Below are 15117 nucleotides of genomic sequence, written 5' to 3'. Positions count from 1 at the left end.
GTACCGATGAATATGTTAGTGTACGTGACTGTTTGAACAAGCCCTTAGAAATTGCTAATTGATTTTATTATAATTATGTCTATACCTTGGTATGACTACAACAAAATATATGTTAACATCTTATAGTTGGTATATAAAATATGTGAGATTTAAATTTTAAAATTTATTTTTTAAATTAAATTATACCATATATAGAGGTATGCAATAAATTTTAAAAATTATAACATCTAATTTTTCTAAAGTTAGTTTACAGATTTAAATGAAGTTTGGAAGATAAAAATGAAGTTGGTGTCCCTCAACTCTCAAAATATATTAAGCTATTAATTTGATTGCATTACTTTAGAACTCGAAGCTCTAGAGAAAAAAAAAAACGAGAGAGAGGGGGGAAGAGTGAGGAGATGATGTTAAGGACTCGAGTGCTATGGTTCGGCGTAGGGTTTTCTGTGGTAGGAGCTGCGATTGCCCAATTAATCTGGAGAGATTCGTGGACCGATCGACACGCTCTCTTTTCCGATGTTAGTGACCTCTTTGAAACGAACATATTTGTATATTCCCAGTTTCTCAGCTCCAAAAGCTTCGAGTATATATTGTGACTTTAAATAGCTTCGTTCTTCTCTTGCAGACGAAGCAGAAATTTGATGCTTTGGAAGCCAGACTGTTGAACCTCGAGGCAACTATCTCTAATCCGAAATCGGATTCCGGTCAGGTAATTGCTCACTTTGACTGGTCTAACTCCATCTTCGTGAGCTGAAACTTTTAGATGATTGTAAACTCTATCTTTAGTTTTTCTCTAGACCGAATTACGATTCCTGATGCTCGGAAACAAAAAAAAAGTATATTTCCCGGCGTGACTCGCGAGAAGCTTCGGGACAAGCAAACTTAAACACAGATATTATCTACAAATGGTTGTTTGAAGTTTGAAATTGGTCTTTTTCCCTTCTGTTCTTTTTTTTTTTTTTTGGGGTGATGAGTAGAGTTGGAGCACTATAGCTACGGGCTGGTGTCTATTTTGATCGTATCTTGTTATTTGATTCTTTTTACCTTCTTTTAATTTGGGTCAAGTTTTCCAAGTCAACTTTAGTTGGAGTAATGTTTGCTTATGAATATGAATATAATTCTATGAATTGAAGGAAACAATTTTTTTAGAATTTTTTAGTGGCCTGGAGCTCGAGTTTCAGATTCATGTTCTTCTCCTTAGTCGAACATCTTGGGACCTTGACATTGTCAACTTTTGCAATCAATTCCAGAGTTAATCATAATGTCACTTTAGAACTGTGTAAGATATTTCTATCCAAGGTATGGTGTCAAGAAACCTTAGATGCATGTTTATATATCCGTTCTCCTCACTGTTCTTTAGAGTTTTCCAGCAATTTTCATATCAAATGCTATTCAAGACTGATTTGAATTTGTACATTTTATTTTCCTGAAACCCAAGTACCATTTTGTTGTAATCAACCACTTCCATTTCTCTTTAAATCACCAACATTTTTAATTACCCCATTTAGGTCCATACCTAAACGAAATATACCTAAACAAAATACGTGCAAAAGTTTAAATGTGCATTCCTCTTCATCCAAAGTGGTGCCACCACAAAATTTGCCGCGGTCCTTTAAATCTGGCTAGATTAGGCACTGCCATCATGTGCTTGACTGCACAGAAAGAACACCTGAAACAGAAACTCAGCTGCTCATGGTTACGACCAGTCCATGCACATAATCCAAAGAATCAGCATACCCAGCATCCAAAACCGCCAATTCATGACCACCCCTAAGCCACCAAGCAAGTCCTTTCAACAACTCTAGAAGAATCCAATTGGTATTTAAATCTGCTTACCTGTCACCAATTGGCTGCAAAACCACAATACTCCAATTGGGTTTCCTGCTGTCATGGATTTTCACTAAGTTCAAGCCAATGACTGAGTTGTAGGGCCGACAAGTTTGTATGAGTTCCTCTAAGCCAAGTGGATGGCATTATTACTAGAGATCAAGATGATATACTTGAGGCTGGCCAAGATTTGCAATGACAGGGTGTACAAGTGGAAATTGAATGGCTTTTCATCGAGATTCATAATGCCTTGGCAACGTTCTCCGATCTGGTGGCGAAGGCATTCTATAATCTATCCTTGGGGACTCTGTACCGGGGGAATCCTTATACAGTTGGTAGTTAAACTAGGTTTTACATGATTCGGAGATGTGAAATTGATCAATGTTGGTAGGAAGTGGAGTCAATGATTACGAGTTCACCATGCGGTGTGATTGGAAAAATTGAGTACCAAGGCGTGCCAACAGAATCAACCCAAACCACAGGTGTTGTTGGTATATTTTATCATATTTGAAACCCTAAACCAGACAAAATATTAAATATAATTTTCGGTTTATTGTTCACTGAAGGAATTGGGTATCCAAACCATAAGTTTCTCTTTGTTTGACTTCCAAATCTTAAACTTTCCTTGCATAATCAGAATTGCATTACTCCTTACCTTCTAGGCCTTTTGCCACCAAAACCTAGCACTAACTATCCCAAAACCCACGAACCTCTGCTGCCAAATAAATCCTAGCAGGCCTAAAGTTCTTTCTCTGCTGCTTTCCTACTTCAATAAACAGATTTTTTTCTCTTAAATTTTTGACATGGTGCTACAAGCTGTCTCCCGGGATGGGGAGTTCATGGCAAAATAGTGCATATTCTCCAGCTAGCAGCTTATTTGGGTATGGGGGGTGGCAATGACAACAGCAATGAAGGTTTTTTGGGATTTGATCTGATGAATAAGGCCATCAGTTGGCACATAAAACATTTGTTTGGGCTACTTGACTACTCTGGCACTTAGAGAGGAAAATGAACGTGCTTCTGCTCTCTTCTTTCTTTTTATCTACTTTGTTCATCATTCATTGATGTGTAGAAGTGTTCTAATGATTGCAATTTACCCTTTTTGGCAGGCGGAAGGCTAGCTCTATTTCAAGCAAAGATCCATATTTCAGACAAGGAAAAGAGGACGACTAAATAAGATTTATTATCTACTAGGATGACTCGATTGTTGGGTTTCTTATAATTAGTTGTGGATTTATTTTAACAGAAATCTCAAGATACTCTAGATGATCCACAAATCTCGACTTGCCTGTCTTATTAATGTCTTGCTGCCTTGGAACAAGGAAAAGTCAGAGAAATTTGGCTGCGTTTGTTTTGATGTAAGAGAAGGAAAATAAGAAAATATTTTCGTACAAAACGAGTGATTTTTAGAAGTTAATTTCTTTGTTGTTTTGCCATTTAATGTTTCGCCGCACTATGTTACCTTCCATGTACTGATGAATATGTTAGTGTATGTGACTGTTTGAACAAGCCCTTAGAAATTGCTCACGGAAAAAGGGAAAGAATCCTTGCAATTGGATGTTGCATCTTTGGCAATGAAATCTGAAAGTTGGGTTCCTCGTAGCAAATTTTAGCCTAGTGTATGCAAAAAAGGTCACCAGATGATGCATTTCCAGAAAATTATTTCGCTTTTAGCGAGCTGGCGGTTGAACTCTGTGGATTATGCCATTTTTGTATTACCATTTGTTGATCATCGGATGAACCAAAAAAGGAAAATAGCGGCGTGTTTGGCTATATTGAGTAAGGTTACTTTTAGGAAAGTGGTTGTAAATATTGAAGTAATTAGTTTGAGAGTAATGTTATATGCAGTCGTGGAGTATGTAAATGTCGTGTAGTCGTTTTGAAAAATAGTGAAAAATTTTTTTTTATATAAATTTTATATTTATTTATTTATTTTAAAATAATTATGCATTTACTAGTGTCACTCTCATTTCATTTGTCTTAGTTTGAACATGTTTTGAAAACTTGGAGGTTGAGAAAAGAACATCAGCATATGATGACCATATATTTACAATCCTACCATCATGATATCTTAGAAAATAAATTCTCTGTGGTCGTGAGCTTAGAAGAATAGCAATTGAGATTGACAGATAATAATAAGTGAAATCTTAAGGCAGGTTTAGGTGGTGAGATGAAAATTTTATGTTTTGTTTTGAAGTTTAAAATATTATATTTTAATATTATTATTGTTTTAAAATTTGAAAAATATGTATTGAGATTTGAAAAAGTTGAATTGTTTATTATATTTTGTACGAAGATTTGAAAAAAATGTAATGATGAGATGAGATGAGATGAGATGAAAATTTTGTATTTTATCTCACCCTCCAAACTTACCCTTATTCGAAGTTTTAAAAGTGATACGAGGAGAACTATATACGTACAAATATTTTCACAATCCTTTAACTATTTATATTTTAAATGATGAGTATTTTTTATAATATAACTTATATAAATGACATCGTTTTATAAAAATATTCTCAATTTAAAATATGATTATAAAAAGAGCTGTAAAAAAATTACATTTGTAACATTAATTGTAACATAAATCCCAAATGCACCACAAACACAAGAGACTTAGAGAAATTCACCTAATTGTTGATAGGAAAAGATGACGAAAATCTCAATCTAAGAACGTTATCATAAGATACAAGCTTCAGCCCCAATACAAACTGCCGTCTAAAGAGAAAAAAAAGATGTATTTTGTTTTGGGTATAAGGAAGGGGCCGCCTTTGTTTATATTGGTAACAGCCAACCGGAGGCATTGACAAATTGGAGAGAGATCTAAACGGTTAGGGGGCGTCCACTTCTTTATTTTCTATTACTTCCTTACCTTTTCTTCTCTTTCTCTCTCGTGCTTCTCTTTCTCCCCCGATCTCACTGTTCTCCCTTTCTACTCCCTCTACCGGAAATTTTACCCTTCTCCCTCTAAACCACCGCCGCCACCGGCCACCGATAATATTCGTCTCCTTCTTTGCTTTTCCGCGGGCTAGTCGAGCTTGGACCGGCCCTTACTCACCCACACTGCTCTCGGTTTTTAGGCATCCCGATCTTTCGATTCTATCTCTCGGTCTCTTGTCCGGTCGTCACTTCCAGCTACCACCAGCTTCTTTCCGGCAATATTTTCCGGTCCGCTCGCCGGGAAATTGAAGTCTCGGCACCCATTGGTAATCGAGGTAAATTGTTTCTTTGACCTTTTTTTTTCTTAGTTTCTTGATTTTAAATACTTCGGCTGTTACTATACTTGATTTTTTTGTGGAAGTGGCTTGAAGAGGGGCCGGGAGTTTCGGATTTATGTGCAGAGGTTGGTAGGTCCGAAGGTGCCCCGCATTTTGAAAGTTAGGGTTTTTTTTATTTTGGGAGGTATTTTGTACTCGTGCTATAAATTTTGAATTTGGATGTATGTGTAGTTAAATTCGTGGTGGTTTAAGGAAGATAATACCTCTTTAAAGGCTATTTTAGCGGAGCCATCGAAGGGCTCCTAGATGGACCATTTTTTTGGTTGTCCAATGAAATCCAAATTCTTTTGATGATAAAAGAGGAGGAGAGAACACACTTTTTCTCTTTTGTTATCTTCTCTTTTGAGTTCCTTAAGCTCATAAGGAAGGAATATAAACGATAAATAAAATCTAAATTTTATTGGAATAAATGCTATGTAATGATATGGAGGCTATCTCTAACCTTACGAATTTATAGTCTGAAAACCTTAAACAAATATAATTACTAAAACCTTGAAAGTAATGAATGACTACGTAACTAAACCATAGCCGTGATATAACACGAATTTGGGATAAGTTGTCCTACATCACCTTGAATAAGTAGCTTTAGCAATAGAAATATTAGTTAATATGGTGCTCGCTCCAGCAGCCATTGTATGAATTCTAGCACTGGAGTCGGTGGAGAAGGCAAGTGTGGACTATTAAAGTTTCCGTCTCTCCTAAGGATTAGGCAATTATGTAATGGGATGATCTGAAATAATGGATATTTTTATCCATTTGGAGAACATGCTTTTTTATAATTTGTTTTTTTGTTTTGTTTTTGTTGATAAGGCCAGTGCTGTAGTTTGTTAGCAGTAATTTCTAAATTTGATGTATTTATTTTTATATGATAAGCGAATGTCTAATAGTACTTGAATAATAAATGACTTTGGACCTGTACACTGAAAATCTCATGTCTAACACAAGGTAACTTTTGCGTTGCCCTATTATTCAATTTAGACCAATTTATGTATAAGCTATTTTTCTGCTATATTATTGTAGAAACAAATTTATGTTTTTCTTCAATTTATATGATCAAGATTTTATCGATATTTTATGGTTGTATAAATTGCAGTTGATAATGGTCCACCGTTTTGTAAAACAATGACATATGGATCCTGAAGGAAAGAAGTTTGGAAGAGGTAGAGAGCTTCCTTTGTTACGTGTCTCTCCTTGTGTTTTTCCTCATACCATGTGTCTGGCTGATTTGCTAGATTGTTAATGATGTGTTGTATAGAGCAAAACATTCTGTAGGTGGTGCAATTGCAGTGATTACTTTCTGACCCAATGTCTCTTATGTGATATTGCACCCAGTGTTGGACTTATAATTTGTATTAAATGGATTTTCATAGAAGTTGCAATTTCTAATAAAATTAAGATCATGTTTGCGTAACAGACTCGTAGAAAATTTTTGAAAGGTGATTTATGTTTGTGTTTGTAAAGTGGTGGGCCCATTGAAAAGAAAAGAAAAAAATCTTTGAGAGTTTTTTGTATTTGTGAAAGCGGTGGGGTCTACTTGACTTATCAAAGTTTTATGCGTGTTTTTTCTAAAAGTGGTTTTGAAGTTTTTGGATTTTTGTGAAAGTGGTGGGTCCACTCATGATTAGATGAAATTTGTGTTGGGGGTGAAAGATTATTTTAGGATTTAAAACATGTTCATTTTGAAAGTTGAAGAAAATGAAATTTTTTGTTGAGAAACATAATGTAGGCATTTAGGGAGTAAAATGGCTTACCCATCTTAAGAGGTGTAAGCCATTTTCCAGACTGTTGTCTTACCCTCTCTTCCCATACACAAATCCTACAACTAGGCTTCTTGATTCCTACAACTATGCAACCCCTTACCACCTGCCACAACTCCCACCTACAAAGTCCTCTACCACCGGCCCACTTACCAACCATTTGTTTTGTATCTACCACCCCATTCCATTGAATTGGTCGACTCCAACTTGATTACAGAATCCCCCACTAATTCGAGTCAACTTAGATCCTGCCTTGATAGTTACTTTGCTTATATTGGGATTGGGGGTTCAAGAATTGATGGTGGCGGTTGAGATTGAAGCGGTTTTGGACAGTTTTGTGGTGGTTGCAAAACTAGAAAATGGGCGGTGCAATGGTTTTTGACGATTGTAATTTCCCATATGATAAAGGTAATGGTAAGTGGTATATGTGATCCCACATTGCTTGAGAATGATAAGTTTTTGCTCTTTATAAGGTTCCAATGTGGCTCCAATTGTATCATTGACTAGTCCTTTTAGAGTATAGGCCATGTGGTTTGGGTCTTCCATTGGGGCGTTACAAATGGTATCAGAGCCTATCCTAATCAGAAATGTGGGACTTGAGCTATGCTACCTACAACAGACAGGCCCGACAAGGACGTCGAGAATTTAAGAGGGGTAGATTGTGATATCCCATATGACAAGGGTAAGAGTAAGTGGTGTATGTGATCCCCACATTGCTTGGGAATGAGAAGTTCTTGCTCTTTATAAGGTTTCAATGGGGTTCCAATTGTATCATTGACTAGTCCTTTTGGAGTATAGGCCATGTGGTTTGGGCCTTCCATTGGGGCATTACAACGATGGTCTGTAAATAATTCACATAGCAATTTAACGCTCAGGAATGGTTATGGAACATTTTTGAATCCCTACTAAATGATAGAAAACAATTGGTTTCTCTGAAAATATAGCTTTTAATAGGTAAAAGGTCAGATTCTCTGAAAATATATTTGACTGAAGTGTTCTTTGTTTTCCCCATTTTATGTCAAAACAAACGCAGCCTCAATGCATCGTTATTTTCCTTATCTTATGGCAACATTTTATTATCATCTGATTCTGTTTTCAGTTGCTTTTGTCCTTTTCTTTTAGTTTCTTTGCCCTTTCTGCTACTTGGTTGTTCATTGTACCTTTTTTTTCTCTTTTGTTTTGGTCAATGATATACTGTGCTTTTTATGTCTACTTGGGCTATGCCTATTTATATCACAATTCATTTTTACTGAAAAAAATGCTATTTGAACTTTAGGACCAAGGGAACTGACTGGTGCTGTAGATCTCATAAGTCACTACAAGTTGTTGCCACATCATGAGTTTTTCTGCAAGAGATCACTTCCTTTGTCAATTTCAGACACACATTATCTTCACAATGTTGTTGGAGACACAGAAATTAGAAAAGGAGAAGGGATGCAACTGGATCAGCTTATTCAGAACACATCCTATTCCAGAGAACCAAATGCACGAATTCAACCGTTTGACCTAGATATTCTAAGAGAAGCCTTTCAGTTAAGGGAAACTGCTCCTGTTGATTTGCCCCTCGTAAGATATCTACTTTTTTTGAAATGTTTCTGTTGCTTCAAAATATTTTCTTAGGGCAATGCTAGGGATCCCGCTGGGGGATCCCATTCAAGCATTCCACTTCCTTTTTTTTTTTTTTTTACGTAGTGATTAAGAAAATGTTGTTTAATAATATTGTGAATTTTTTTTTAAATATTTAAAAGTGTTAAAAAATGATGTGAAAAAAAAAAATTTTAAATATTTTTTTCACATCATTTTTTTAACACATTTAAATATTTTTTTAAAAAAGAAAAAAAATTCACAATATTATTAAACAACATTCTCTTAATTAAAAAATAAAAATAAAAATTGGAGCGGAATAAATGAACGGGATTCCCCCAACAGGATCCCTATCATTTCCATTTTCTTATATTTCTCCTTGTCTCCCTCCCTCTCTATTAACTGCTGATTTTATTCATTTACTCTATAGGCGGAGAAGGGGATCCCTACTGTTGCAGGGAAGTCAAAAGGTGAGTCCAAGGACAAGGAGAGGAAGCATAAAAAGCACAAAGACAGAGATAAGGATAATGATAAAGAGCACAAAAAGCACAAGCACCGCCATAAGGACCGAAGTAAAGATAAAGACAAGGAGAAGAAGAAGGATAGAAGCGGACATCATGATTCTAATGCTGATCAATCAAAGAAACACCATGAAAAGGTTGGCACACTCTCGTATAACTGCTTCTTCTTTGGGGAACTTGGGTAGCTTTGAGGATATTGGCAATATTATGAAAATGCTAGATTTATTCTTGATGCCCTTTTGCTTGGTAAATATAATCAATGATTTTGTTTCTGACATTCCTACACCATTTCTTCTTGAACCATGGAAATTAAACAATTGGTAGGGTGAGGTGTAGACTTCTATTGTCCATTCCTTTGAGATAATCCTTTAATTTGTAACAAATTGTTTGGCTTTGTTTTTGTTTTATATAATTAAGGTTGACTGCAACTATCCACTCTAAAACATGATGCTGTCGCATGTCCAATCAATGTTAAAATTATCAATAAAAGAGTAGGTTGGAGTGGATTGCAAATTAATGTGCTTTAAGCTCTCAATTTTGACAGATTAGTGCAGTCCTCCTACAACTAATCTATTGATTTTGCTCCAATCTGAATGGTGCTGTAGACATTATAAATTTACCTCAATTATGGTGTATCATAGTTGCAGTTTAATTAAGAGGAAAAACGGAGTTAACTCCATATTTAGGATTCATAGGTGCAATTTGGCCATGTAATTAAATTTTCTAATGCATTCGAATCATGAGTATTTGTACTTTATTTATTTTCAGAAAAGGAAGCATGATGGCGATGAAGATATTAATGACATTCACCGACACAAAAAAAGTAAGGTAATATATAAACAAGAAGCATTTGAAAAATTTCGATTTTGTTTTATTCTAATCCTAACTCACTGTTTCTTAAATGGATTGCATAAGTTTTTCCATTGTTTCTTCATCTATACATAACTCTCTGTATCACCCCAATTTATTGCAGCATAAGAGTTCAAAAATTGATGACATGGGTGCGATAAAGGTTGCCGGCTGAAAAGGTGGCCTACAATGATTGGGTTATTATTCTCAAATGGTTGTTGTTGTAAGAGTTTGGAGGGGGCTTTTACTCGTCAAATTGCTTGAGGTAAATACCATGCCATAACTTTAAATATTCATTCAAGCCAATCCTTGCTCAGAAGCATACTTGCAACAATCATATACCTCATTTTCTTGACAGTATATTACACCAACTTTATGTTTCATTGATGAAAGTAAGCCATGAAATCAACCAAATTACTTTGGATTGATCTTACTCCCTAGCCTTCTCTATTGTAACTAGCTCTAGCCCCAGCTATAATCCGTCTATGGCCATCTGTTAGTCATTTAGAATATAGCCTGGATTCAAAAGCATTGTCTGGGCATTGCAGCAGCCCCTCATATGCTAATAACTTTATAAATATGTATCTGTGTATGGAGGGAGGTTCTCATTTCATTTTTTGGGAGAAATTTACATTCATCTCTCTTTAAGTTTTGCAAAATTACTCTGAAAGTTGTCATTGTGTGTGTATTATGCGTTTTATTGTCATTGTGACTTACTTGTTAGGCAATTGTATCGCAATTTTATATTTATTTTCATCTTTGATGCAGGGTAAAAGTTGCTAAGAATGGACTTTTTTGTATCATTAGAATGGTATATTATGATTATTAGTTATGTGCAAGACTTCTAAATAGGTTGTTTCTCAGTTTCTACGGCGCATTGGATATCTCAGGTTGTACACATTACTATAATTTCTTTTGTTTGAGGGTTTTTTTTTTTTTTTAATGATTAGCTCGAATTAGATTTTCCAGGTTTTAGGAAGAATAGATTGAGAAAGGGGATTTTGTGTATATTGGTTCTATTTTTCCTCATCTGTTGTAGCAAATGACTAACATGTTTAGTCACCCAAAATGATTGTAGGGACTACTAGAACTATGTTCTCACATTAATCGCCAATTCATTTATTAGGTTATTGTGTACATACAGTAGATCAGATAATGATTGGGCCATTGAGGGAGTTATAACTGCTGTCGATTGATCTCCTGAGGCCAAGAATTTGTTTTTTTGTTTTTTTTTGTCCTTTTTGCTTGATTGTTTGTCGTTGATGGGGGGAACTTTGCCAGTTCTCTCTCTCGGTGGGAGGTTTACAGTTTACTTGTAATTATTACGAGGCTGGGAGTGAATTTACCAAAATGAAGGCTTCTATTGTGCAAATGGATGAATAAATCAGGAGCATACTCTAGTTAAAGGTGATTCAGGATGAGCTATAATAGACTTGGACATATTTGGAGTTTTCTGTTGAACGATTTTGGCGGTTGGGGTTGTATATCCGATAGTAGGGGTGAAAATTGACCACGCGCCGACATGTTTTTTAGGGGTGATACCGACCAAAACCGGCTGATGAAGGGGGATAAAACCGACCGGCGTAGTTTCAGTCGGTTACTCTTGGTTCATCGGTGACCTTGTCAGTTTCACTCATAAAAGAATTTCACAAATATGAGATCTCACAACAAATATTAGCAAATCTCACAACAAAAAATAGAAAAATTCAAAAATGAATCAGAGAGTGAGGTAGCGCTTCATTGGCTTTCTTTCTGTGCCTGTGTTGTCCTATGCTGAAAAGGAGATGAGAGAGAGAGAGAGGTGAGAGTGCTGAGAGGGAGAGAGAGATGAGAGGGAAACGACATGAAAATGAGAGGGGAAGGGAGTTGGGATTGGGGTTGAAGCCCTAATCTAAAATGGCGTCGTTTGGTGTATTAAACCAAATGGTATCGTTCCATATATTTTTTTTTTCAAAATCTCGGGTTTAAAAAGATGCCATTTCACTAAGTGAAACAACATTGTTTTATACACGTATAATATAAAAATGTATATTTATATAATCGGCCGGTTCATTGGTTTGAACTAGGTTCAAATCGAAACCGAACCAACCAATGTCAGTTGCAACCTATTTCTACTATCGGCTAACTGGTTCTCTGTTAGTTTTGGTCGGTTTCGTACTCTAACGGCCGGTCCGCATCGGTCCTGACTGGTTTTAATGGTTTTTGTACACCCCTAATAGTGAATCCTCTCTCGAGTTTGTACGGCATTAGGAAAATAAATAAATTAGAAACTGCCTCAACAGAATTCCAAGTAATTTGTAAGGTAGTCTCATGGGCATGTACACATTATTTATCCTTTTTTTTTTTTGGGGGGGGGGGGGGGTTTATAGGAGTGGCAACTGGATGTGGCATTTTTATGTAAAATTTGAAGAAAAGTAGCTCAAAACTGCTTCCAATGGATTATGTATTTTCAAATCTATTTTTCATTTTGCTACAATGTTTAGCTACATGGAGCATGAAATGTACATAAATGTAAAAATATTTTATTTATTCTCTCTTTTCATGTACTTTCTCCCACAATAGTTTCTCTCCTTATGCTTTTTTTTCCAACAGACTATTAAATAATATAACATTTAAATGATGTAAAGAAAAAATAGATAAATTGATGTATGATATATTGTAAAAGTCAATATATAAAATAAAAAAAGTGAGTTTTAATAATGTATTTTAAAGGATAGAATACATAAACTATTTAGAGTGCTCTCCGCTCTTAAAAGCACCTAATCTTATTCGGAATTTGACAAGAGAGGCCTAGACAGGAGAAAGTCGTAGGCACTTCTTTTAAGTTAGTGCCTAATCTCAATAGAAAATTCAATGAATCGGCGAAGTTAAATCCAAGACTTGCATGAATCAGAGTACTGGTGGTTACCGTATTTATCATGGAATGATGATACTGCATTTACGTAGGTAATTTAAATTACCCTGTACGTGATAGTATCAAGGATGAGCATCACAGGAAATTGAAATACAAAAGGATTAACGTCTAGTTATGAGTCGTCTCTCATTTTCTCTCTAGAGAAATGAGGTGATGTGGGGTCCACCTAGATTCTAACTGAATTTTGGAGGTGGTGGTACGGTGTGGAAAGCGTTTGTTGTAGTGGCTGGTACAGAAGCGTGGTGGTTTCAGATGGAAAACACGGCAGGAGAGAGATACTACGGTGGTGAAAAAGAATGGAAGATTTGGAAAACAAATGGGAAAAGCTCAGATTGACGGAGGAAGAAGCCTTGAACATTGATTTTGGGGATGATAATGGTGACGAAAGCTTGGAAAGGTTGCACTGGAAGGAAGAACTAAGTTTGGTAGGGAAGATATGGACAGGAAGGAGCATTAACCAAGCTGTGGTTGAATCAACCATGGCAAAGGTGTGGAGAATCAGTAAACGAGCCAAGTTCAAGGGGGTAGGAGACAATGTCTATGTGATGGTTTTTGTAAACCATGCAGACAAGCAGCGTATAATGGAGGGGAGACCTTGGCTTTTTGACAATCAACTGTTTGTGATAAAGCAGTACGATGGCTTAACTCCTCCTTCAAAAATAAATTTTAAGAGTGAGTGCTTCTGGATCCAGATGCACGAGCTCCCATTGGTTTGCATGAATAAGGTGAGAGGGGAGATCATAGGAGGCACGGTTGGTAGAGTCAAGGAAGTGGATGCTCAAGAGGATGGATGTGGTTGGGGGGAATACCTAAGGGTTTTGATTGAAGTTGATTTAGAGAAGCCATTGGCGAGGGGGAGATCTATTACAGTTAGAGGTAAGAATTTTTGGACTCAGTTTAAATATGAAAAGTTGCCTCATATCTGCTTTAGATGTGGGTGTATCCTACACGGGGATCAAGGGTGTAAAGGGAATGGTGAGAGGGAGGCACAATATGGTGTTTGGATGAGAGCAGGGTTTAAAGGAAAAAAGAGAGAGGGAGGGTTTCATTCTTTTGTTTTTCAGGGGAAAGAGATGGAAAATACAGATGGAGAAGGGAGGGAGAATTCTTTAAAAATTATCACAAGACAAGAGATTAGAGAGGAACAAAGGGATCCTGAGATAACAGTGCAGGAGGGGGAAAATAGTGAGAAGGTGGTGGAAAGTGGGAGAGGAGGAGAAGATGAGAGGGAAAAAGAAGAGATGGTAAAAGAGGTTGAGGGTAATAAAAAAGGGGAAAATATAGGGAAAGTTAAAGTATTAGAGAAGGTGGATAGTGAGAGGGGTGGTGAGGTAGTGTCACTGAGTGAAAGGAAATTGAGTGGGGCTTGGAAGAGAAGGGCTAGAGAGAAAGGAGTTGGGGGCAGATTGAAAGTGTCGAGTTGTTTGGCAAAAAGAAATGAGAGAGAGGAGAATGGGGAGGAAGAGATGGTGGAATTTTTTAAGAAAGCAAGAGGTAATAGCAAAGATGAGGAGGGTGTGAACTCTATTATTGAGGTGGAGGCTGCCAAGCAGCCCCACCAATCCTTATGAAAACCTTAAGCTGGAACTGCCGAGGGCTTGGGAACCCTCGGACAGTTCAAGACCTTTGCCTATTGGTGAAGGATAAGAGACCCAATGTGATTTTTCTGATAGAAACAAAAATGAGGAGTGGTAAGAGTGAAAGGATAAAAAGAAGATTGAATTGTGATGGTTGCTTTGTGGTTGAACCAGTAGGAAGGAAGGGGGGTTTAATGCTTCTTTGGGATTATTCAATGGAGGTCGAAATCCTGAATTATTCCCAAAGACATATAAGTGCTTGGATTACTAGTGAGGAAGGTAAAAATGAGAGATGGTTACTAACTGGTTTCTATGGGAATCCAGAGACCAGTATGAGAGAAGAAGCTTGGCAACTTTTGGGTTTTTTGAAGCCTTTAGCTAGCTGCGGGTGGTGTGTAATAGGAGATTTTAATGAAATACTAACTCATGATGAAAAATGGGGAGGTAGATCAAGACCTGAAAAACAAATGTCAAGGTTTAGAGAAGTGTTAGAGGAAGGAGGTTTATTTGATTTAGGGTGGAGAGGGGACAAATATACGTGGAGTAATAAACATGAGGATGAGACATTCACTAAAGAAAGGTTGGATAGAGCAGTAGTTAACTCAGCTTGGAAAGAAATTTTTAAGGAAGGTTGGGTTGAAGTTCTTGTAGATAGAAGCTCTGACCATCGACCTTTACTGCTAACAATGAACCAGTTAGAGAAGAAAGATGAGGCAGAGGACTTTCAGATATGAAGCAAAATGGGCTCTGGAAGAGGAATGTGAGGAAGTAATTAAAAAGGTATGGCAGAGGGGCAATGACAAGAGGCTGAATTGT

General features: G+C 36.6%; 2 protein-coding genes across 3 annotated transcripts; both read left to right on the top strand.

Annotated features, from left to right (window-relative positions):
- The first annotated feature begins 330 nt into the window (after positions 1-330).
- LOC109022194 lies at positions 331-3380 on the top strand. The gene is made up of 3 exons (XM_035685021.1): positions 331-515; positions 623-706; positions 2934-3380. The coding sequence occupies exons 1-3, from the start codon at positions 399-401 to the stop codon at positions 2943-2945; spliced, it is 213 nt and encodes a 70-aa protein (XP_035540914.1). The 5' UTR covers positions 331-398; the 3' UTR covers positions 2946-3380.
- Positions 3381-4617: 1237 nt separating this feature from the next.
- Positions 4618-10911, top strand: LOC109022193 (mediator of RNA polymerase II transcription subunit 19a). 2 transcript variants are annotated; one of them, XM_019005020.2, is made up of 7 exons: positions 4618-5036; positions 6193-6259; positions 8133-8422; positions 8871-9098; positions 9730-9784; positions 9935-10075; positions 10579-10911. In XM_019005020.2, exons 2-6 carry the CDS (start codon positions 6229-6231, stop codon positions 9937-9939), a joined length of 609 nt encoding a protein of 202 aa, XP_018860565.1. In that variant the 5' UTR covers positions 4618-5036; positions 6193-6228; the 3' UTR covers positions 9940-10075; positions 10579-10911. The 2 variants fall into 2 exon arrangements, with proteins under 2 accessions (XP_018860565.1, XP_018860564.1); XM_019005019.2 differs by having other exon boundaries at positions 4619-5036; positions 9730-9789.
- The last annotated feature ends 4206 nt before the right edge of the window (positions 10912-15117 follow it).

The sequence above is a fragment of the Juglans regia genome, chromosome 14, assembly GCF_001411555.2.
Source record: "Juglans regia cultivar Chandler chromosome 14, Walnut 2.0, whole genome shotgun sequence".
NCBI lineage: Eukaryota > Viridiplantae > Streptophyta > Magnoliopsida > Fagales > Juglandaceae > Juglans > Juglans regia.
The sequence above is the reverse complement of the archived record's forward strand: the minus strand, read 5'-3'. Positions and strand labels throughout refer to the sequence as shown.

Excerpts from the sequence above, each read along its gene's own strand:
- LOC109022193 (XM_019005019.2), top strand. The coding sequence starts at position 6,229 with ATGGATCCTGAAGGAAAGAAGTTTGGAAGAG. Across the intron at positions 6,260-8,132 it reads AGGAAAGAAGTTTGGAAGAG|GACCAAGGGAACTGACTGGT; the intron begins GTAGAGAGCTTC and ends TTTGAACTTTAG. Across the intron at positions 8,423-8,870 it reads CTCCTGTTGATTTGCCCCTC|GCGGAGAAGGGGATCCCTAC; the intron begins GTAAGATATCTA and ends TTTACTCTATAG.
- LOC109022194 (XM_035685021.1), top strand. The coding sequence starts at position 399 with ATGATGTTAAGGACTCGAGTGCTATGGTTCGGCGTAGGGTTTTCTGTG. Across the intron at positions 516-622 it reads GACACGCTCTCTTTTCCGAT|ACGAAGCAGAAATTTGATGC; the intron begins GTTAGTGACCTC and ends CTTCTCTTGCAG.